Genomic DNA, 24,810 nt, shown 5'->3' on the forward strand with positions numbered 1-24,810 from the left:
ACAACAAGTTATGACAGAAAAAAGAGGTATCGAAATCTATATACTTCTCTAAGACATCATACTTGTAACAATAAGATAACACTAATATTTTAAAATTCTGGAGGGGAAATTTCACCAACTACTTATAACTTTAGCTTCACAAAAATCCCAGGCTCAGTCGATAGTAGACAATGCCACATATGTATAGATAGAACACATGAAAAAGAAAAAAACAGAGACAAATTCTCTTAACTTACAGATCATTAAGGTAAATGTGCCCTAGAAAATGAACGACATACGACCATTCGTCTTGAAATGCAACGCCTTGTGAAGCAATCTACATGAAAAAAGGAAAAAGAAAGTAACAATAAGATTGAAATCAAGCCAGCAGATATAAAATTAAGGTTTCAAATCTTAACCCAACACACAGTCAGTCGTAGTAGTAAGCAACGATTAGCGCACAACGATCATTACACAGATTCATATGTATGTTACCTGAAGCATAAGTTGATCGCAGATATCAGCGACTTTGTCGTACGATCTTGACGCCATTGCGTTTGTGAGTTGAGAGAAATCCAATGAAAAACATATATGAAAGGGGAAATTAAGATGAATAGAATTGAATAGCCAACAAGTACCTTATCCATGTAGTTGTCGATTAGGGTTCGTTGAACTGGTAGCTTCGATTGCCAGTTAATGAGTCGTAGTTGTCGATCGACACTACAATCGAGAGGAGTTGCAGTTGCCGAACCAGTTAGTGTGAGGATCGATGTGGAAGAAATTGGACTACATATCTGATTGCTTCACCTTTGCTATTTCATAGATGTGTTTTAGTGTTGTCGTAGTTGTCGATCGACGCTACAATCGAGGGCTTCCGATTTGTATTTCTAGGTGCAAGCGTTGACTTTGTATTGACCTACTACCGGTGGTCCAGGTATTCCTCCGCCAACTGGGATGGCGAGACGGATTGTCACCGCCGTAGGCCGACGGCCCGACGCATTAGACTTTCCTTTAGGGACGCCATTTGACTAAAATCCAAACCTGAACAAAAAAATTGGAACAGTAATATGAAAAAACCCTAAATCCTTAATTACAAGAGTAAGAAATTAAAGGAGAATGATAAGAGAGTGATGTATGTGCTTGTTCTAGAGTGTGAACGAATCAAAAAATCAATGGCATAACTGGTGGAAACAAGGGAGAAGAGAATGAGCGGGGTTTTTGATTTTTGGGATTTCATTTCCCTCCTTAGGTATACCGAGACGCGCCTTTCATTAAAATATTATAAAACGACAGGCCTAGACGACACACTATTTATAAAAGGTGCCCTCCGTGTTTTTTTTGACGCAAATTATAGGGCACGCAAAAATGCGTGTCCTCTATTCTTGAATTTTAGGAAAAGCTGACATTATTTTTAGGGCAAGCAAAAATGCGTATCGTAAATCACTGCGTGTCATTGTTCGCGCGTCATTAAAGGGCTGTTTTCTAGTAGTAGTATGCCATAGAATGAAAGAGAGTATGAGGTGAGAGAGAACGAAAAGGCATAGATAGAGTATAGCAATAGGAAAGAGATGAGTTGATAAGAAGGAATGAAAGGAGTCGGGAAGAGGCAGAGATAAAGTATGAATAGAGTAAGAGATGAGGAGGAGAAGACATGAAGATAGAGTATGAGACGAGTGTGAGAATAGATGAGAAGGCATGGGGTGAGATAGAGTAAGAGCATAGGAAGGAGCTGACAAAATAGTAGAGTATGAAAAGAAAAAAGAATAGAAGTGAAGTATGATTGCATGAAAACAAAGTATGATATAACTCACCAGAACTGTGGTATGATGTTGTGTATTTTTCATGTATTGCAGATATAGGTAATAGCCGTTGTACGAGAGGAGCAGAATGAATTGGACTAGAACTAGTTTTTATTTTAGTACACCCTTGTTGTCTTAAATTAGATTTGATTATGATTTTATTGTAAACTCGATTATAGCCTGGGATGTAAAGTGTTTTTGAGATATAGAATTCCACATTTTTATAGACAACTCTGATAATCCCTAAAATATTTAGATGGAAAAATTTAGGTTGTTACAATTGGTATCAGAGCCATGGTTTAAGAGAATTAGGTTTGGTATGTCCACACCTAGACTGAAACTGTGTAAGATGAAAAGAACCAAAGTGTTTAGGAACACTATTAGTGATGAACACTTAGGTCTTATATGTTTATAGTAAGTGTTTTTGTATACAACTAAAAGATAAAGTAAGAATTGGTTTTATAATAAACCATGTTATGAGATTTCAGGTACACGACTACTTTTATGGGTAGATATAGAACCAAAGAGTTTGAGTTTAGTAGATGGACCAACCACTAGGGTTTGGGTCAAGTATGTCAAGAAGAGAGAATTAATGGTCATTTTGTGAAATGTCATAAGGGATGGATCACCATGTAAAGAGGTGTTATGTGTGTAAAGAGAATGATATCATGGTTATCATGATAGAAATATGTGTTAAAGATGATGTGTACTAGTAAGTAGACCATAGTTGGGGTGTATGTCCCTAAGAGATAGAGATAGGGATGTGGATATAGAGGTAGAAATAAAGGAAGAGAAAGGGTAGAAAAATTAGAGGAAGTGTAGAAAGAAAAGTACAATTTGAGTAGAAATGGTAAGAGAGTTAGTATGCACAGAAAAAGAGAAAGAAAGAAAAGGGTAGAGAAAGAAGATGGGAGCTAGAGAATGAACCTATGCATAGAAGCATAGAGAGAAAGAAAATAGATAAGGAGATAATGAGAAAATGGGTTAAAACTTCGGAAGTAAGATATCGTGCACTTAGTGTAAAATGACATATTTGATAATGTGTCCATGAAAGAAAGATTTAAACAAGTGCAAAGAGAAAGAGATAGAGATGTAACTCCTTGAGTGAGAAAAGATAGACCCATGAGATTATGTAGATATGTGTAAGTTATGTAACAATTCTTTGTGAGGAACTGTTAGAAAAAAAGGAAGATTGAACCTTATGTGTAATAAGGGATAGTTAAAGAAAGATTGTGAAGTTGAGTATAATGATGAGAAGTTAGTGGACTCGTGATAAGAATCTAAGACTAGGTATAAAGTCTCAATAGAGAGAGAATATGACGACCGAGTGTCGTATAGAATGGAAAATTAGAGACACTAGGAGTGTATGACTCCTCGATATGAATCTTATGTATGCTTGGCAAGATACATCTTTTGATGTATCAAGCATATATTTTGTAAGAAGAAGTGTGACAGTGATAGAAGTTGGCCGATGAGCAGCTAAGAGTTCAAGAAAATAAATCCCCAAGAGATAGAAAACTTGTGAATCAGGGAATGGAATGGTGAAATTTAGGTCATTACAGCAAACCAACTTTGTGTTGAAGGCCAATATTTGTATACTTGCATGTATTGTGATGTTTATGGTATTTTAGCCTTTTAGGGAACTCACTAAGCATTGATTTACAGTTATGGATTAAATGTTTCAGGTACTTCTGATGATCGTGGGAATGCGAAGACATGACTGTACACACTCACAAACAACTTTTATATTTTTTTGATTCCACGTTTATCCATCATACTCTGATTTTGAGATTTTTTTTCTTTTGGAAGAATGATTTTATTATTTTGGGTTTATGAAAGAGACATTCTATCTTACTTAAAAATTGAAAATTTTACTGTGAAAATTTGGAACTTTACACGAACATTACCTTAGTAGTTACCCACTACTTAATTAGTTTTTTTTATGAACGGACCCACGAAGTTTATACTTGAGTCTTAACCAATTTTATGAAGGAGAATTATTTTTGTCTAAACACTTGATATGATTTCTATTTTTGGTTCAAAATATGTAAAATATTATCTTTGGATCACTAACTTTTTGCATGATTACATAAAAGGATGTGATGTCTTTTGAATTACAATTTATTTAAGTTTAATGTTAATGAGGTTATATTTATTAGTTTTATTTGTCACAAATATTTGAAGATGTTAATAAATAATAAAGGTAATTCAAGTAATTTATTAGTGAATACTCTGATGAACAAATTACAAGTTTAGGTCGATCGAATGTGATACGGAGGAGTCAACTAAAGTTATCGAATATGAGGAACGTAACCAAAATTTTATCATATGGGGGTCTTAAAAGATATGGATTTTGGAATAATGGAGGATTAAAATGGTTAGTGGTCTTTAGGTATGATGGACTTCGTTGGTCGTAGGTCTTCTGGTTCAATTAAAAGAGATGGATTAGTGGGCGAAGCACCAACCTAGCCTACTAGCTCCGCTACCTTCGAACACTTTATGATGTAATGTATTAAATATCATGATTTTTCTCTCAAAAGATATTTGATGAAACTTGTAGGCGTTTCAGTTAACGTGCATAAACTTCTTTAATCGTCGAGCAACTTAAGGTGAGTTTCGTGTATTATTTTGTGGTTGCTTGCACAAAATGTTTATCATGCAAAATGTGGTGTGTGTGTGTCTAGTAGATAAACAAGCCTAAATAAAATTTCATGCAACTATATTTATCATAAAACATACTTGAATCAATATATATATATATATATATATATATATATATATATATATATATATTGATTCAAGTATGTTTTATGATAAATATAGTTGCATGAAATTTTATTTAGGCTTGTTTATCTACTATGTGATTTTTTAGGATGACACATTTAAGGAACCGAGTTCTTGATAGACATGAGCATGACAAATATATTGTGACTAACATGGATGTTATTTGGAGTTTTTTTCATTCCTTGCACATATTAAATGCTTTAGCGTAATCAACGAGTTGTGCCAAGATGGAAGAGAAACAATTCAATATTGTTTTCTCTTAATATTTAAACGTTCCCTAAGTTGTGTCATCATCTCGTATGTACTACCCCATGATTTGTATTGGTAGTTTATGATAAAACTATTTGATTTAAAGTGATAGACATCTATTTGCAGGAAATCACAAATTCATTAGACCATAGGCTTACCTAATTAGAATTTTAAATGTGCATAACCCAGGGTGTTGTAGTTTAGAAATAATAATGTTTCAAATTGATCTTGCGAGAACAATTTTATTTATTTATAATCTTTTGAAAACCCAGGGTGTTACATAAAATAAAATGTGATATCTAATATTCCTTTAAATTAAAGTGTAAATGCTTAAAAAGTTGTTTTCATTTTTTTTTTGACAAAATTGCAAAAATGGTCCCTATGGTATGCATTTTTTTGGGGTTTTAGTCCAAACCACGACTTTTTTGGATTGATGGTCCTTTTGAGCTGGTTTGCTTGTAGTTTTGGTCCCTCGGAAAACTAAAAAGACTAAAATACCCTTGAGGTATTTCTTTTTCATTTTTCTTTCATTTTTATCTATTTTTATAATTAAAAAATGACATTAAAAATTTAAGAAAACTCTCTCTCTCGACCCACCTTCATCTCCATAACCTGCAACGAAAAATACACAGTAAAACCACACACACATCGTCCACATGATTACTAAAAGCACTCATCCTCAAAATAAAATTAACTAATTTCAAATGAAGAAACACATATGGGTTCAACTTTCTTATTGCTGTTGGGGATGCACAAAGAAAAAGTCGCTCCTGTTCAAGTTTCTTATCGCAGACAAATGAGAAACACAGGAAACACAAATCAAATCCAGAAAACATTGAAACTCCATTGGAGCAAAACTGTAAATCAAAAACGCAAAATGAAAGTGAAGAAGAGTCAATGAGGCATTTGGTCGAACAGGTGGTGTGTGTGTTCACCATCGATGAAGCATGGTATACTGGTGATGAGTTCCATCAATTAGACAAGCATGCTGATAAAATCAAGATTTCAATCTGCAAAAAACCTCATCTTCAAACTATGTCAATCTTGAATTTCTTTTCTCTAAGAGACTTATAAAACTCCACAAATGATTTGCTCCATTCACTAAGCTTCAAACGAGCTCTTTCCAACCACCACCAAATCAAAACATTTATTCAAAAGTCTCTGAATCGTCCTTAAAGATGTTAGATTCTCGTGGGAGAACAAAATAAATACTCTTTCTTGTCAAAGCTCACAGTTCGTCTTCTCCGATTACAACGCTGCCCCTTCTCAGTTCGTCTTCTCTGATAAGATTGTTTTGCAACACTGTCGCTGACAACGATCATACCACCTCCATATGTTAAGATCTGTGGCTCGATTTTCAGTCGTCTCTCTTTCTTCGCTAGATCTTGCTTGGGTTTGCAGCACCGTCTTCGACAATCCTTCTTCTCCAGCGTCGCTGCTATTACATCAGATCCTAGTAATCCAATTTAGTGAAACATGATTTTGATTGTATACCTCATGCAATAACATTTAATGAAACATGATTTGAAGATTTTATCGACGTTGATCAGATTCTGGTAATCCAATCCACTGATTTTTATGGCTATGTGAGTTCGTAATTAGTGATGAACACCGATGTCGTTCAAGCAGACGACATCCCAGGCAATTTCTGATTCGTTTTCAGGGTTCAATTTTATCATGAAAAATCTCGTTCGTGTTTGATTTGAAGCATCAGAGGATTTCTTATTTGAACCAGAGAGAGAGGGAGAGAGAGAGAGAGAGAGAGAGAGAAGTCATTTATTATTTTTAAATTGTTAAAATAAATAAATAAATATAAAATATAAAAAAATGAAAGAAAAATGAAAAATAAATACCCTAATGGTATTATAGTCATTTAAATTTTCGGAGGGACTATTTTCACATACAAACTAGTCCAAAAGGACTACGAAACCAAAAAGTCGTAGTTTGGACTAAAACCCCAAAAAAATGCATACCAAAGGGACCATTTTTGCAGTTTTGTCTTTTTTTTTAACTCGTGGAAAATTTTCTTGCCATTTCTAGGCCAGTTTTTGATTTATAAAAGTAAACATATATTTTTTCAAAATTTATTGATTATGTTCGTTTATAAAGAATGAAGTTGATGGATTATAAAAAAGACTAGCCAATCACACGTTGACAAGCATTTGACGGTGGAAAGAATGGGGAGTTAGCACGTGCAAATACGTTTGAAATCGAACAAAGTTTTTCTTGTATTTTTATACCAAATTCCCCTCAAAACAGTTGTCATTTAAATCTCATTAAGTTCAACTTATTTACAAAAATGCCATTACCGTCTTTTTTTTCTTTTTAAATTAAGATTAATCTCAAACTTAGAAGGTTTCTTCTCAAAGGTTATTTTGTTTTTCTAGTTCTTATCTATTCTATTTATATAAGAAAGATGATGTTACATGAATAAAAGACCTCCTATTGGCCAAATTTGTAATCTTTTAGCGAATCAAAAGGGAGATTAACGTTGCCTAAACTATTATGAGGTCATTGTCTGCACACAACTTGCCTTGATCATATCCCATCTTGTGGCTGCAAATTCATATATACCCACCACCAATCAACTCCTTAACATTTTTCATTTTAATTATAATAAAATTATGTGGTGGTAGATACAGATGAAGCCTTAATTTCTCATATATATATATATATATATATATATATATATATATATATATATATATATATATATATATATATATATATATTAGTTTCTCCTATATATAATTATATATATATTTTTTTGGAAACAACCATATATTATAAAACTCAACCAGAATAGTAAGAAACTATCTGAGAGCAGAGTACAAATACAGAAACAAACTAAAACAAGAAGGGGAAAGAACAGAAATCTTCCCAATTACAATTAAACATTTTTCCCCTATATTTAATCCATGTATAGACCATCGCCTTGATGTTGTCCACCACTCCACATGGGTTAGCAAATCTCGCCTGGAATATACGTTCATTACGTGCTCTCCATATTCCCCAAAGCATCCCATAATAGATTGCATTGAATCTCTCCCTTTTTTTTGGACACCTGCTCCAGTTTGCTGCAAATTGGATCAACTCATCTATGTTCTGAATATTGCATGTATTAATACCACACCAGCTAATTATTTTCTGCAGAACAGTGGCTACAAATGGGCATTTAACCAACATATGATTTGCACATTCCAATTCACCTATGCAGGCACTACATATGTCTGTATCGATCTTGACACCCCTTTGAGAAAGCGCCATAGTTGTTGGGATCCTATCCAATGCAGCTCTCCAGATGAAAGTTATGACTTTTATGGGAATGAGTTTACTCCCGGTGATTTGGGTGTGATTACCTATTATAGAAGGTTGTGTATCAATTTTTCTCCTTAATAGATTTACCTGATATACGCCATCAGGTGCTAGTTGGCAGGAGAATTGGTCTTCACCCAAGTGTAAACTAACTGATCCAATAGCTGCAGATACACCATCCAATTGGGATGCCAGATCGGTAGTCAATGGGCATTTCTTCCACTTCCCCCTAAATTCGCCCGTTACAACTCTTTCTGACACCATACATGATTTCTTCTTCTCGAGCTCATATAGTCTTGGGTAAACTATTTTTAATTTTTCAGAGCCTGCCCATATATCTTGCCAGAATTGTGTATTGTCTCCAGACTTTATTATTTGTTGAAAAATGTCATTAAATCTAAAACCCATCACTTCGATGTCCTTTTTCACACCAGCAATATTGTTCCAGCCACCCTTGAATTTCTTTTTTGCTAAGTAATCTATCGGTTTGTTTTTTAAATTGTGTATGCCTACAATAACTTTAGCCCACAGAGAAGATGTTTCTTGTTTAATTCTCCACCACCATTTCACTAGCAACGCCACATTTAGTGCTCTTATAGATCCCACCCCTAATCCACCGATTTCCTTGGGAGCAATTACTTTATCCCATGCAACCCAATGAATTTTGTTCTTTTCTTCACTTCCACCCCATAGGAACTTTCGACGTATTTTTTCAAGTGATTCAATGACCCCGATCGAGGCCTTAAAAAACGACATGTAGTATGTTGGAAGATTACCCAAGACCGCCTTAATTAATGTGAGTCTTCCTCCAAATGACATCGTTTTGGATTTCCAAGTAGAAAGCTTAGCTTGGAATTTATCAATAATTGGTTTCCAATTCTTTATCAGCTTCATGTTTGCACCAACCGGTACTCCAAGATATGTAAAGGGAAGAGACCCTGATACACATCCCAAAATTTGTGCCCACCTAGCATTTTCTTCTAATGACACACCAACTCCTACCACTTTTGATTTGTTGTAGTTTACCTTCAATCCTGAGGACACGTGAAAACACTTGAGTATAGCTGCAAGATTTTTCAGATTCTTCCTTGACCATTGCCCAATAAATAATGCGTCATCTGCATAAAAAAAGGTGTGAGATTATCGGGCCATCTCCTGGTACTTGTATTCCTTTGAATATGTCTTTTTCCACCGCCGATTTCATTGCTGCATTTAACCCTTCCATTGCTATTATATGTGACACCCAAAAATTCAAGCCAATTTCAACTTTTAAAAACATTTTAATCCGTTAAGTCATTACATAGTTTGTTTTCAAAATACAGTTATCAGAGTATACCAGTACCAAATCATAAAAATCATAACAACGAGAGGAGCGGTACGATCTTGCCTTCGCCTTCCCGCGATCACCAGAGGTACCTGAAACAACAACTGAAACTGTAAGCCTGAAAGCTTAGTGAGCTATCCCCCAAAATACCAACCACATAACCATGCCATATAAACATATAACCAAACAGCAAGCATAATGAGCCTTCAGCCTGACTGGACCGCCTCGCAGGCCTTCAGTATATCTGGACCGCTCTCCGAGCCTTCGGCACATATGGACTGCCTCGTGGGGCCTTCAGCCTATCCGGACTGCTAGCCGGGCCTTCGATCTGACTATCATACTCTCTTGGGTTTTGTAGTCTATCCGGACTGCCCTGGGTATGTTGGCCTTCAGCACAAAGCAGGACCGCCTCAACCCAACACCCAAATCAAACAACATGTGCATATACATTCATAGGCTATCATAATAACAAACAAACCGATCTAACAGATCACATAGCATAGCAACGTCCTAAACCAGGACACCGACATACCCGGTTCATATCATAGAATAATCCTGTAACTAGGATATCGACCGAACCCAATCACTAAACATAGGCATATCACCATCCTAACTAACAGGATGCGAAACAATGCACATATTATGTAATAATCCAAATACAAATCCATAAGGGCCGGTCTTGGTGCCTTAGACCCTGTTGATATAGTGAGGATAACTCACCTTGCAACTGACGTCTGAAACTAGAAAGCTCAACTCCCGGATCACCAACACGAACTCCACCACCTATAGTTACCATAAAACCTTTTTTCATAAATCTCCAAATTACCAGAATACCCTCAGAAGTCAACTGGTCAACTCTTGGTCAAAGTCAAAGTCCACAGTCAAAGTCAATAGTCCATGTTGACTCGACTCGTCGAGTGCAGTTCACCGACTCGTCGAGTCCTTCCTGAACTCGAGAAGTCGTGAAATCCTTGATTGGCTCGTCGAGTTCCCCTTTAACTCGCCGAGTTCATACGTGTCCAAGAATTGGGAGAAACCCTAGCCGACTCGCCGAGTCTTCGAACGACTCGCCGAGTTCAAGGCAATCTTCAACGGACTCGCCGAGTTGTTCATCAACTCGTCGAGTTCAAGCCCATCTTCATATGACTCGCCGAGTCGACCTTGCGACTCGTCGAGTCCCTTCAATCGTTCATCCATACAAATGCTTTTTAAGCCATGTTGAGGCTCCAAATTGTAGATCCAGCTTCCTAAGGCATGTTTATCACGTAAAGTTGCAAACTTTACGTGCATGTATGGTGATAATGACCTAAAACAAGCTAAAGAATGGGGTTCTAGGCAAAAGGGCTTCACCAACATGCTAAAGACTGAGACTTTATGATGATAAGGGCCAAGATGAGCCTAGATCTGAAGTTGCAACTTCAGATCTTGGTTCATCACTCGAAATACAACACCAAATGCCCAAAATGGTCCCAAAACTCAATATGGAAAGGGGGTTTAACTAGAAGAAGCTCAAGGTGATGACTTGATACCTCTAAATGGATGATAAACTGAGGTAGACTTCAGATCCCCAGCTGTTCCTTGTTCAAAACTTCTTGGTCTTCAAACCTTTCCTCACCAAATCCCCCTTCCAAGCTAAGAAGCACACCAATATAGAGAACAACACGAATTAGGGTTTCTGAATTCGAGGGGAGCAGTAAGAGAGGCTAAGGGGGGATAAGTGATCCTTAAATAGGGTGCAAACCCCCGAAATTTAGGGTTTCATCTGCCAGCTCCTACTCGTCGAGTCCCCTATTGGACTTGGCGAGTAGGTTACTTAAACACGCGGACCAACCCGCTGCTACTCGACAAGTCATAACGCCAACTCGTCAAGTAGACCTTCAACGTGAAGTCTAAAAGGAAAAATATTAATAATACCTGACGGTTGGGATGTTACATTATAAATAAAAAAGGGGAGAGTGGATCCCCTTGCCTGACTCCTTTCGAGATGTTGAACTCTTTTGTTAACGATCTGTTTACAGCCACCGATGCTCTCGAGGAAGACAAGCATCCACAAATCCATTTTCTCCATTTTGTCTCGAATCCCATTTGACTTAAGATCGAATCCAAGTATTCCCAGTTAATGGAATCAAACGCTTTACCAAAGTGCACTTCGAAGAGTAAAATGTTTTTCTTGATACTTTTTGCCCACCCACATATTTCGTTAACTATTAATGGACCATCGAGTATACTTCGCCCTGCAACATATGCCGATTGTGCCTCCCCCACTATCTTCCCCACAACTGTCTTAATCCTTGTGGCAAGTAGTTTTGATATTATCTTATACATACACCCAATCAGACTAATTGGTCTATAGTCACTCAGAGTGGATGGGTCTTTAACTTTTGGAGCGAGTGTGATGCAAGAAGAGTTACATCCCTTCCCTAGGGTACCAAATTCATCAAAGTGGCCAACAAAGTTCATCACGTCATTTGCAACAACCCCTACTATTTCTTTATAAACTTAAAGGTCAACCTGTCTGGGCCCGGAGCCTTGTCTCCACCACAGGCCCATACCGCCTTCTTTACTTCATCGACTGAAAAGGGGGCTTCCAACCTGATGGCATCCATCATATCAACAGATTTGATGTTGGGGTTAACAAGTTTGGGTCGTGAAACCCATTGCTCGCTGAATTTGTTCTGGAAAAAACGAAAGGCTTCATTTTTTAATTCATTGACACTAGTGGACCATTTCCCATTTATCATTAGACCCGCAATTTTGTTTTTTCTTTTGTTATTGTTTACGAATCCATGGAAGAATTTCGAGTTATCGTCACCATCTACCACCCATCTAGTTTTCGATCTTTGCTTCATATCCAACACTTTTCTTTTCTCAAACTCCAATAGTTTTTGTAATCCTTTACTTCTAGTTTGCAATTCATTATGGGATAATTCTCTAGTTTCAGCCAACTTTTCCAGTTCTCTAATTGTTTCTTTTGTATTGTTCCACTCCAAATTTTCTTTATTATGTTCTTCCTTCCTCCAATTTCTTATTCCTTCTTTTAGATGCTTCAGTTTTGCTGCCAAGTATACATCAGCATTACCATACCCATGGAATCCAGCCCACGCATTATGAACAATTTGGTCTAATCCTTCTAGCAGCAACCATGAGTTAAAGAATTTGAAGTAGGGAGGACCAAAATCTTCTTTAAAAGTGGAGAAAGTGATTGGACTATGGTCTGAGATTTCTCTTGGGTGGGCGGTAGCAGTTAAGGATGGAAAAGCATTCAAGAAATTCGAGCATGCCAAGAATCTGTCAAGTTTACTAAGTTTTGCATCCACTCTACTCATAAACGTGAATTTTCACCTCCCATATTGAAGTCGTTAATCTCAGCTCGACGGATGAATTTATTGAACTCAGCTGCGCTAGAGGAACAAAAGTTCGATCTAAATCTCTCCTCCTTCCTTCTTACTACATTAAAATCACCGAAGATTAACCATTTTCCTGTTCTTGCCCTTTTAATTTGCAATAATTTGTTCCATAGCTCCTTCTTCTCCACTGGGGTTTGTGGGCCGTAAATATTAGCGAAAATTATGTTCCCAGCAGTTCCAATCCAAGTGCCAATAACAATCAAGTAAGATTGATTCTTCAAGACTTCAGTTTTTTTAAAATAATTCGTGTTCCAAATTGATATAAGACCTCCAGACCTTCCGTTTGCATTTACACCTTCAAAATCGAATTCCGTAGAATCCCAAATTTCATTCACCTTTATCTTAGAATAATCCAGTAGTTGTGTTTCTTGAATTCCTACGAAATTGGCTTTGTGTTTTACTTTCAACTTCTTCACCCAACTTACCTTGGCATCGACCCTAATACCTCTGACATTAATGGATAGACAATTCATTGATAACCTGTGTGAACGCCATTCTCGCCAACAACTTGAGCAAGTATGGCGTTGCTCGCATTGATCTGAAAACCACATTCCGCCCCAATTTCAACAGTCTGTGAGATTCCCACTGAGGAGGAGCTAGAGCAATCTCCCTGAACTTCGATGATCGCGTCACCATTTGTAACTTCCATGTTTCGATTTAAATCTAGATGCGTAGATACCTCGTTGATTTCTGCAACAGCGATGACCGACTCCAAACATTGACTAGATGTGTTTGGCGGAATACCAGGAGGGGCGAAGTTAAAGAATGGTGTTGTGCTACTGGGATATCTTTTCCTTTTCTTCGAAGTTGGGCTGCAGATGTCGGGAGATCCAGAATTATTGTTTAGATTTCGTAAAGGTCTAATGTGGGACAACTTTGTTTTTGTTGCCTGAAAAGGATTTGGGAACGGCCCAAAACACCCGAACTGGACCATACTTTGAGATTTCCCAAAAGAGTTATTTAACATCCGTCCATCTCTCAGATCATCTGTGATTTTATCGTTCATTCTCTCGCTGTTAGTATTGTCTTCTACCACGTGTATATCAGATCCCATGCCTTCAACATTCTTATTTTTGAGAATCTCAACCGACTTCATGTTTATGGGGAGGGTACTCGTTGCATCAAAGGAATCAATGAAGTCATTAATTCCTGGTTCATCCCCCAATACCGCCAGTGATATGGTCTTCAGGCCGTCTTGATTCGACATTCCGGTGACGTGGATATCATGTTCGTCTTTCTAGTGCGTAGTAGGTTATACCGGAGGTACAATTTCCCCTTCTTCTACCTCAGTATTTTCTCCTATCCACGTTTCTGAGACTCCTTCGTCTTCATCAGATTCCTCCTCAGACGAGCCAATCTCATCTTCGCCGGAGTCATCATCCACTTTGTCGAACGGCATCGGGTGGAATGGGGACCAATCATCTGTATATTCTACTACACCTATCTTGTAGTACTTCCCATCTGCCATGATAGATATTTCTTCATTTATCCATTTTATTTGAGACGTTATTACTTTCACCTTACCCATGGAGTAATCTCTTCTTGAGTGGATCTTGTTAAATGGGGTTATTACTTTCCCGAATCTACCAGCAATCTTGGAGAAGTTCTCCTCATCGAATAATCTTAACGGTAGTCCAAGGATTTTGATCCATGCCGTTCTTTCATATGGCATCTCTCTTTGATCTGCTAGCATCAACCAGTTGAACCAATCTTTCCATCTGTTGTTATCTTCTAGGAATTCTCTAGCATCCATCGAGTTTTCGAAGCTTAGAGCCATGGTTAATCCTCTCAGGTATTTCATGTCATCGTTCATTAACAGGGAGGCCGGGAGGTTACTAATGTGGTCTAGACTGTGGGATTCACCAATCAAAGTCTTTTTCTTTATCCATTCGTTCATTTGTGTGTTGGAGTTGAGTTTAATAGGAGGTTCACATGCTGGCTGAGTCTCCTTCTGAACCCCCATAGCTTGTGCATACGAGCGATGGTCTCTTATTCCCATGTTCACCAGGGGCGGCGGAGGTGGTGGGATGTTTCTATGATGTGGTTGTTGCTTGAAGGCTCGCTGCTTGTCACGAATTGGTTTCCTCCTATGCATAGAGAGATTGATATGCAATGTGATGTCGCCTAACTTTGTTCCTTGCAATCTGTTTTCCAAAGCCTTTTCATCTTCAATTCCTCTGAACCTAACAAACGCAAAGAACATTCATTTATAGTCTTTTCTTCCTCCTAGATAAACGTCTTTAATCTTTCCAAACTTAGCGAAATGTTTCCATAGGTCTGTCTTACTAGTGTTTCCAGAAAAACCTGCTACATACAGGTTGGTAATGTCCCCGTTTTTCGCCGTGTTTTTCTTTCGCCGAACTTCTGTCCAATCCACCCTATTTGGGAGCATCGCGGCTAATGGATGTACATATATACCCTATATATAATTATATATGATAATCGTTTTAGTACCGAAGTTTGATTACTCGTTTACAATATTTACAATTTGCAGCTCCTTTTCTTCACGATCATTATGTAATCGATTAATCATTTGAGATTAAAGAATTAGCAATGATGATATATCTTAAATGTTAATTAGGTGATAATTGAGTCTAGTTGATATCCAATGTAGTAACAGAAGATTTTATATTTATTTTCTTTCTTTCTTGAATAACGTTAATTGTGTTAACAATAAAAATAAGGATATATTATATGTACCCCTTTATCAAATTTGGTACAATCAAATCAAAATTAATTTGTAGTTTTTGAAATCAATTAAATAATTTGTTTTATGTTTTTTAATAATTAGACAAAGTTACATGAATGGCCGTTGTAATTTATAATGCATAAAACTACAATAATTTTATTAATTTGTTCATTTCATATTTTGCATTAACTACTAATCAATTTCATTTTGTAACTGAAGTTATATATTTCTGGTCCGTTGTACTATCATGTCCTTCAAACAAATAAATGTTTCAAAGAATTTAACTAGACTTATTTATTTTTATGAAATAATTAAATAAATAAAAATGCGAACTAAATATCAAAGAACCAACATTTAAGCTTTGAGTAATTTAACCGATTATTTATATGATTTAGTGTGACATCCCCTAATTTGTCGGCCAAAAAAGACCGATTTAATTTATGCTTTTTAAAATAAAATCAGAGAAATCTATTTAAAAGATGTTGCGGAATTGGTCCCCAAAACAAAACATGATAAAAGTTTATCAAAACTTTTCTTTAAGAAATGTATAGTTTCATTTCATATCAAAACCTCGGGATGTCATGTTCCGATACAGATCAAAAGCATAAACAAGACATTATAAGCCTTACAACAGTTATTTACAACTACTGACCTATAATAAAAAATCTCTCATCGTCCTCCGACTATGCTCGGGGTCCACTACCTGTAACATAAAAAGCTGAGTGGGTCAGGCTTGGGAGCCTGGTGAGCATATAGCGTTTTCAACCCACAATAATAATAAACTTATTAAGTTCACCAATCAACAATAACCCTGATTACCTATTCTCGTTGTCCTCACTTTACGTCCCTAAACACCTATCACAAGGGACCTAGCCTAAGGAATATCATCGGGATGGACACTACTGCTAAGGGGACTCCTCAGCCATACATGTCCTAAAGGCAACCATGAGGGGGATGGAGTACACCAATGAACATTTAGTTCATCAACACCTACAAGTTGCGAACCTGCTAGTGTGCCACTGGACTGTCTAGAAAGGTCCGTGGTCGTCATCTATACTCCGTTAGACGACTTCACCTACAACAACAATAACAACACCGATGCCTCTCATCATTTTAACACCCATCGACTATTTCGTCTACCCATGTTCTACCCAACATATTTGTAGATAAAATACATATACAGTTTAAAACTTGTATAAAACATCTATTCAACAGTCACCTCAAATAAACAATTAATATATTTACACATAGCACGTATTTTAAGGTAAATACTTCATATCTATGTGTAAAGTGAAAGTAACTACACACTCACATGTTTTGATGAAAATCGGACAGCAATTCGTTTCCTAAAACGATCGTTTCTAATAAAACCGAGAGTTTTATTGAGAAACCGGGCTCTGCGAAGGTCAGGCTTCGAAACCGAAAAGATAAATTTTCCGGGCTTCTCGGGCACTTCGTGGCGTATTCCGGGGGTTATAATCGATACCGGGGCTTTGGGGAATATTAAAATGAAGGAAATATGAAGAAAGGGGCTAAAAGTGACAATTTCTTAAAATTATCCGAGAAGGCTCGCAACCTTCTATTTATAGGGGGAAGCTTCTGATCGGACGGCTGAGAAGCTCCCAGGTGGCAGCAGATCCGAAGGCTCGCAGGTGGCTCGCACGTGGGCTGCGCATGCGAGGGGCTCGCTGGCAGCTCCTGATTGGATCGAAGTCCGGATCCGAGGAGGGGGGGCTCGTGGCTTCTGCGAGGCTCGGATGCACGAGGGAAGGGGGCACGCGTCGCCTTCTCACTGGACCACTTCGGATGACTCAGCAGCTCAAATGACTCAACAATATTTTGGACACGCGTCGGATGCGAGGCGAGGAGACGTGGCCGAAGTCCACGTATGCGAGATTTCTCGGTTTTGACAATATTTCTCGATTTTCGCGCCAAAACTTCTAAAATCCATAACTTTCGCATACGAGCTCTGTTTTTGACGTTCTTTATATGCACGCGTAGGTACAATTACGCTCTACAACTTTCATTTAGACTTTGTCGGCTAATTTTGACTTTAATTTTTATATTATTATTTTTAACAGACCGGGACAGGAAATCCGTTAAAAATTCATAACTTCTTCATCCGACGTCCGTTTTCGTCTATCTTTTTACCGTTGTCCTACTATTGACGAGACCTTCGATTCTCGTTTAGGTCGTGTCGGCTAAAAATCACTCGATCTAAAATTCGAGTTTTTAGCTGTCTACTACTAAGCTGAAACTTCGAAAAATCATAACTTCCTCATACGAAGTCAGATTTGGGTGTTCTTTTTATACCTACTCTTGGTTTAACGAACACTACGAGTTTCGTTTAGATCACTAAGGCTAAAAAGTAGTTTATCAAAAACTCACTTTTTACGACATTCAGCACCGTGCCGGTTTTGTCGCGAAACTTCGACAGGTCATAACTTCTTCGTTATAACTCGGATTTCGGTATTCTTTATATGTCCGTAATCCTTGTCACGACCACTACAACTTTCATAATAGATACCGGCTTTATCTAATATTTATTTTCGACGCTCATTTTTATTCTTAATTAATTAACTCCTAGTAATTAAGCATAAAACACATAATATTCACATAATTCCTTTTCATTTCTTCAAAATGAGTTACAAAGGTTAACCTAGACTATCACCTCAATATTAATGCCTAGGCTAGAAACACGAGTGTTACAATTCTCTCCCCCTTAGGATGATTCCGTCCCCAGAATCACACCTCAACAAACAACTGCGGGTAGCGACTCATCATGTCACTCTCCGTTTCCCAGGTGAGATTTGGTTCATTCGTATGTTTCCAGCGGACAAGCACTAAATCAACCATCTTGCGTCGCAACTTCATAGTCTTACGATCAACGATTGCCTCAGGTTCTTCGATCAACCTCTTGTTTTCATCCAACCTTAACTCAGAAATCGGAATTATGTCGGGCACATCTCCCGTGAACTTTCTCAAATAACACACATGAAAGGTGTTATGAATACCCTCCAGTTCTTCCGGTAATTCTAGCTTGTAAGCTTGATTCCCGATCCTCTGAAGAACTTTAAATGGTCCAATAAACCTTGGACTCAATTTTCCCCTTTTACCAAATCTTATAAGTCCCTTCCATGGCGAGACTTTAAGTAAAACCGAATCTCCAACTTCGAAGGATATCGGTTGTCTTTTCTTGTCAGCATAACTCTTTTGTCGATCTTGAGCTGCTAACATCCTTTCCCTTATCACTTTCAACTTTTCAGCAGTCTGATGGACTATTTCAGGTCCCATAAACTGCTTTTCCCCGGCTTCCAGCCAACATGACGGCGTTCGACACTTTTCTCCATACAAAGCGTGATAAGGTGCCATCTTGATGCTTGAGTGGAAACTATTATTATAGGAAAATTCTACTAAAGGTAAGTGTTCATCCCAGTTACCTTGGAATTCTAGGGTACATGCTCTCAGCATATCCTCCAATGTTTGAATTGTTCGTTCGCTTTGACCATCGGTTTGCGGATGGTAAGCTGTACTCAAACACAACTTGGTACCCAATTCCTCTTGTAGACTCCTCCAAAACCTTGAGGTAAAACGGCTGTCACGATCGGATACAATCGTTAACGGAACACTGTGAAGCCTCACAATTTCCTTCACATAAGAATTCTCAAGTTTATCCATAGACCATTTCTCGTTGCATGCTATGAAGTGCGCACTCTTAGTGAAGCGATCAACGACCACCCAAATCATGTCGTGACCGTTCCTTGTTCTAGGCAGTTTAGTCACAAAATCCATGGTGATGTCCTCCCATTTACCCATGGGTATAGGCAAAGGTTCTAAACTCCCATATGGTTTCTGATGTTGTGCCTTAACCCTGGCACAAGTTACACACTCGGCCACGTACTTAGCAACATCGAGCTTCATCATCGGCCACCAGTAATAGGGTTTTAGATCCCTATACATTTTTGTACTGCCGGGATGAATCGAGTACATGGTCTTGTGAGCTTCTTCCATCATAAGATCTCTTATTCCTCCCGTCTTAGGTACCCAAATCCTATCTTTGAATACCTTCAGTCCTTGACCGTTTGTATCAAACACCAACGTTTTGCCCAAACGTTCCTCCTTCCGGTCATTTTTCTCTAAAGCTTCCTCCTGAGCTTTCTTTATACTTTCCACAATTGTCGAGACAACTTCAATCCTCAACGCTCTTGGCCTTTTCTTTTCAAGATTCACCTTTCGACTGAGAGCATCAGCAACAACATTTGCTTTACCAGGGTGGTAAAGTATCTCACAGTCGTAGTCCTTGAGTAACTCTAGCCAGCGCCGTTGCCTCATGTTCAATTCCTTCTTATTAAAGAGATATTGAAGACTCTTATGATCAGTGAAAAGTTTAGATTTAGTACCATAAAGATAGTGCCTCCATATCTTTAAGGCGAATACTACCGCTGCCAACTCCAGATCATGAGTGGGGTAGTTCTTTTCATGCTCTTTCAATTGCCTCGATGCATACGCTATCACTTTATCCCTTTGGGTCAGAACACATCCTAACCCAACTCCAGAGGCATCACTATAGACTGCGAAGTCATCAACTCCTTCGGGTAACGAAAGAATCGGTGCTTCACACAATCTCTTCTTCAACTTCTCAAAGGCTTCCTTATGCTTCTCATTCCAAGCATAAGTAGCTCCTTTGTGGGTCAAAGCTGTTAATGGAGTTGCGATCGAAGAAAAGCCTTGGATAAATCGACGATAATATCCGACTAATCCTAAAAAGCTTCGAATCTCCGTAGGACTTTTTGGTTGTTCCCACTTCATCACAGCTTCAATCTTTGCTGGGTCAACCATTATTCCTTCTTGGTTAACCACATGCCCTAAAAATTGGACTTCTTGAATCCGAAATTCACATTTGGAGAACTTTGCATACAGCTTCTCCTTTTTCAAAACTTCTAGCACCTCACGCAAATGCTTTTCATGCTCCTGCTTGCTTTTCGAATAAATCAACATATCGTCTATGAATACTATCACGGATTTATCAAGGTATGGTTTACAAACCCTGTTCATCAAATCCATGAAAGCTGCTGGGGCATTGGTTAGTCCGAACGACATAACCAAAAATTCATAGTGTCCATATCTTGTTCTAAACGCAGTCTTCTCGATATCCTGCTCTCTCACCTTTAGTTGATGGTATCCGGACCTAAGATCGATCTTCGAGAAATAGCTCGAACCTTGCAACTGGTCGAACAAGTCATCGATCCTCGGCAACGGGTACTTGTTCTTTATTGTTGCTTTATTCAGCTCTCTGTAATCGATGCACATTCTCATGCTCCCGTCTTTCTTCTTTACAAATAACACAGGGGCTCCCCAGGGTGATGAACTAGGTCGAATGAAACCTTTGTCCAATAACTCCTGAAGTTGTGTCATAAGTTCTTTCATCTCTGTTGGTGGTAATCGATACGGTGTTTTTGCTATCGGCGTCGTTCCTGGTAACAAGTCGATACAGAATTCTACTTGTCGATCAGGGGGCAATCCGGGAAGATCTTCGGGAAAGACTTCCGGATAATCACACACCACCGGAATATTCTGCACCTCCTTCTTTTCCTCCTTAGCATCGATCACGAACGCTAGATATGATGTACATCCCTTGGCCAAACACTTTCTGGCTTTCATTAGGGAAATGATTCCAGAGTTTGCTCTGCGTTTGTCTCCATACACCATAAACGACTCTTTCCCTGGCGGGTTTACTTTTACTATCTTCTTCCTACACAATATTTCGGCATCATTGGCGCTAAGCCAATCCATTCCTAAAACTATGTCGAATCCATTTAACTCGATAGGCAATAATTCCGCGTGGAACTTATTCCCGTCCAAGTCAATGAGGATGTTTTTCATACGATGGCTAACAGGTACAAACTTGCCACTAGCAATCTCGACTATTATAGCATTAACTAGTCTATCTACAGGCAAAGCTAGTTTTCTACCAAATTCATGCGAAATAAAGGAGTAATTGGCTCCAGAATCAAGCAAAATTTGGGCAGGCAATTCATTTACGAGAAAGGTACCTGAAGCGACATCGACTTCTTCTTTCGCAGCTTCGAGTGTCATCTGAAAGGCTCTCGCCTTCGGCTTTGGTGGAAGATTAGGCTTTGCTGCATCCTTCTTCTTCGGGCAATCCCTCAAAATATGCCCTTCTTCATGGCACCCATGACAGACGTTATTAGTGAAGGTGTAGTTATTGGCATAATGCCCTGGCTTACCACATTTGTAACAAGTGAGTTCCATGCTACACTTCCCAGCATGTTTCTTCTTACACTTGTCACACCACTTGGCTTCGGCTCCACCTCCGAATTTTCTCGAACCAGTCTTCGAGAACTTGTTCTTTTTATTGGAACCTGAAGTTCCTTCAAACTTTCTCTTTTCGCCAACTTCAACCTTGCTGGCGGCTCGCCCCTTAATCATATCTTCAACAGACTTGGCAGCCCAGATAGCTGCCTCCAAAGTAAGTGCCTGACGTACTGGCACCGCATACTCCCATGGAAGTCCCTTTGCGTACCTGTCAATTTTCGCCAACTCATCTGGGACAATACGCAAAGCAAACTCCATTTTGTCTGTGAAGTTATTCGTATATACGTCAACGGTCATACTCCCCTTCTTCAACGTTAGAAATTGGTTTTCTAACTCAAGCACATTTTGGGCCGAGCAATACTTGCGCTTGAAGTGCACCAAGAACTCTGCCCAAGTTAGTTGCAGTGGCTCATTAGGGCTTAGGGTTTTCTCCAAAGTGTTCCACTAACGAGCAGAACTACCCCTGAACTGACGTACTGCAAATGTGGTTTGTAACTTGCCTTGGCAACCACAAGTCATGAAATCCAATTCCATTTCTGAGATCCAATCCATTACTCCGACAGGATCTTCTTTTTCCAGTGAAGGTCGATGGCTTGCAAGTCATAAAGTCTTTATACTTGCACCCATTTCTCTCCACTCTATCCTCGTGGTTATTTCTCCCAACCACAAGCGGTTCACTATGACCAACCGATCTACTGTTGTTTCCTTCTTCAGATCGATCGTCATTCAATTCACGTTGTTCAACAGGAACTGAAGGTTCATCCCTGTTGTTCAGCAACATTTGCCTCAATTCCTCCCTCTGTTCAGCCATCATGGTCTGAATCACAGCTCGTACTCCAGCCATGGTGATGGGTTCGGGTGCAGCTCCTACTATAGGCACCTGTTCCACCACTTGAGGTTGAGGTTGAGGTTGTTGGTTTCTGTTTGCATTTCCCGCTCCACTTCTAGTTCTTGCCATTATAATCTATATATCGAATAAGGCGAATTTAGGTCTTTATCCTTGTTAGATATTTCAATTCCCTTATCACTCCGAAACATTTACATGTTAGTTCTAATCTCGTAATCATACGCTTAGAATCCTACACACATAAGGTTTCCAGATCCGGTCGGCAACAGACCATAGATCCGAACAAATAATGGCATATATGGCAAACATATAGCATTTAGCACATAAAAGCATTTTAGGCACCTTTCCTAAAATAAACTAGTGCTCGTGTCTAAAATATGGTAGACACTCATCTCACAATCATCACTTAGCATTCTAAGTTTAAGTCTAGAAATCGTAGGATATTTCTTAGTTCGCTTAAACTAATGCTCTGATACCAACTGTGACATCCCCTAATTTCTCGGCCAGAAAAGACCGATTTAATTTATGCTTTTTAAAATAAAATCAGAGAAATCTTTTTAAAAGTTGTTGCGGAATTGGTCCCCAAAACTAAACATGATAAAATTTTATCAAAACCTTTCTTTAAGAAATGTATAGTTTCATTTCATATCAATACCTCGGGATGTCATGTTCCGATACAGATCAAAAGCATAAACAAGACATTATAAGCCTTACAACAGTTATTTACAACTACTGGCCTATAATCAAAAATCTCTCATCGTCCTCCGACTATGCTCGGGGTCCACTACCTGTAACATAAAAAGCTGAGTGGGTCAGGCTTGGGAGCCTGGTGAGCATATAGCGTTTTCAACCCACAATAATAATAAACTTATTAAGTTCACCAATCAACAATAACCCTGATTACCCATTCCCGTTGTCCTCACTTTACGTCCCTAAACACCTATCACAAGGGACCTAGCCTAAGGAATATCATCGGGATGGACACTACTGCTAAGGTGACTCCTCAGCCATACATGTCCTAAAGGCAACCATGAGGGGGATGGAGTACACCAATGAACATTTAGTTCATCAACACCTACAAGTTGCAAACCTGCTAGTGTGCCACTGGACTGTCTAGAAAGGTCCGTGGTCGTCATCTATACTCCGTTAGACGACTTCACCAACAACAACAACACCGAGGCCTCTCATCATTTTAACACCCATCGACTATTTCGTCTACCCATGTTCTACCCAACATATTTGTAGATAAAATACATATACAGTTTAAAACTTGTATAAAACATCTATTCAACAGTCGCCTCAAATAAACAATTAATATATTTACACATAGCACGTATTTTAAGGTAAATACTTCATATCTATGTGTAAAGTGAAAGTAACTACACACTCACATGTTTTGATGAAAATCGGACAGCAATTCGTTTCCTAAAACGATCGTTTCTAATAAAACCGAGAGTTTTATTGAGAAACCGGGCTCTGCGAAGGTCGGGCTTCGAAACCGAAAAGATAAATTTTCCGGGCTTCTCGGGCACTTCGTGGCGTATTCCGGGGGTTATAATCGATACTGGGGCTTTGGGGAATATTAAAATGAAGGAAATATGAAGAAAGGGGCTAAAAGTGACAATTTCTTAAAATTATCCGAGAAGGCTCGCAACCTTCTATTTATAGGGGGAAGCTTCTGATCGGACGGCTGAGAAGCTCCCAGGTGGCAGCAGATCCAAAGGCTCGCAGGAGGCTCGTACGGGGGCTGCGCATGCGAGGGGCTCGCTGGCAGCTCCTGATTGGACCGAAGTCCGGATCCGAGGAGGGGGGGGGGGGGCTCGTGGCTTCTGCGAGGCTCGGATGCACGAGGGAAGGGGGCACGCATCGCCTTCTCACTGGACCACTTCGGATGACTCAGCAGCTCGGATGACTCAGCAATATTTTGGACACGCGTCGGATGCGAGGCGAGGACATGTGGCCGAAGTCCACGTATGCGAGATTTCTCGGTTTTGACAATATTTCTCGATTTTCGCGCCAAAACTTCTAAAATCCATAACTTTCGCATACGAGCTCCGTTTTTGACGTTCTTTATATGCACG

General features: G+C 38.8%; 1 protein-coding gene across 1 annotated transcript; it reads right to left on the minus strand.

The window, feature by feature from the left end:
* Positions 1-866: 866 nt before the first annotated feature.
* LOC145104367 (uncharacterized) lies at positions 867-11,910 on the minus strand. Its single transcript, XM_079041630.1, has 8 exons — positions 11,420-11,910; positions 9,289-9,353; positions 7,799-9,244; positions 6,024-6,264; positions 5,846-5,930; positions 5,528-5,668; positions 5,409-5,423; positions 867-1,007 (listed from the first exon to the last, which is right to left on the minus strand). Exons 1-8 carry the CDS (start codon positions 11,908-11,910, stop codon positions 867-869), a joined length of 2,625 nt encoding a protein of 874 aa, XP_078897756.1.
* Between the last annotated feature and the right edge of the window lie 12,900 nt (positions 11,911-24,810).

This window comes from Lactuca virosa, chromosome 4 (assembly GCF_052849685.1).
Source record: "Lactuca virosa cultivar CGN04683 chromosome 4, Lactuca_virosa_CGN04683_v6, whole genome shotgun sequence".
Classification (NCBI taxonomy): domain Eukaryota; kingdom Viridiplantae; phylum Streptophyta; class Magnoliopsida; order Asterales; family Asteraceae; genus Lactuca; species Lactuca virosa.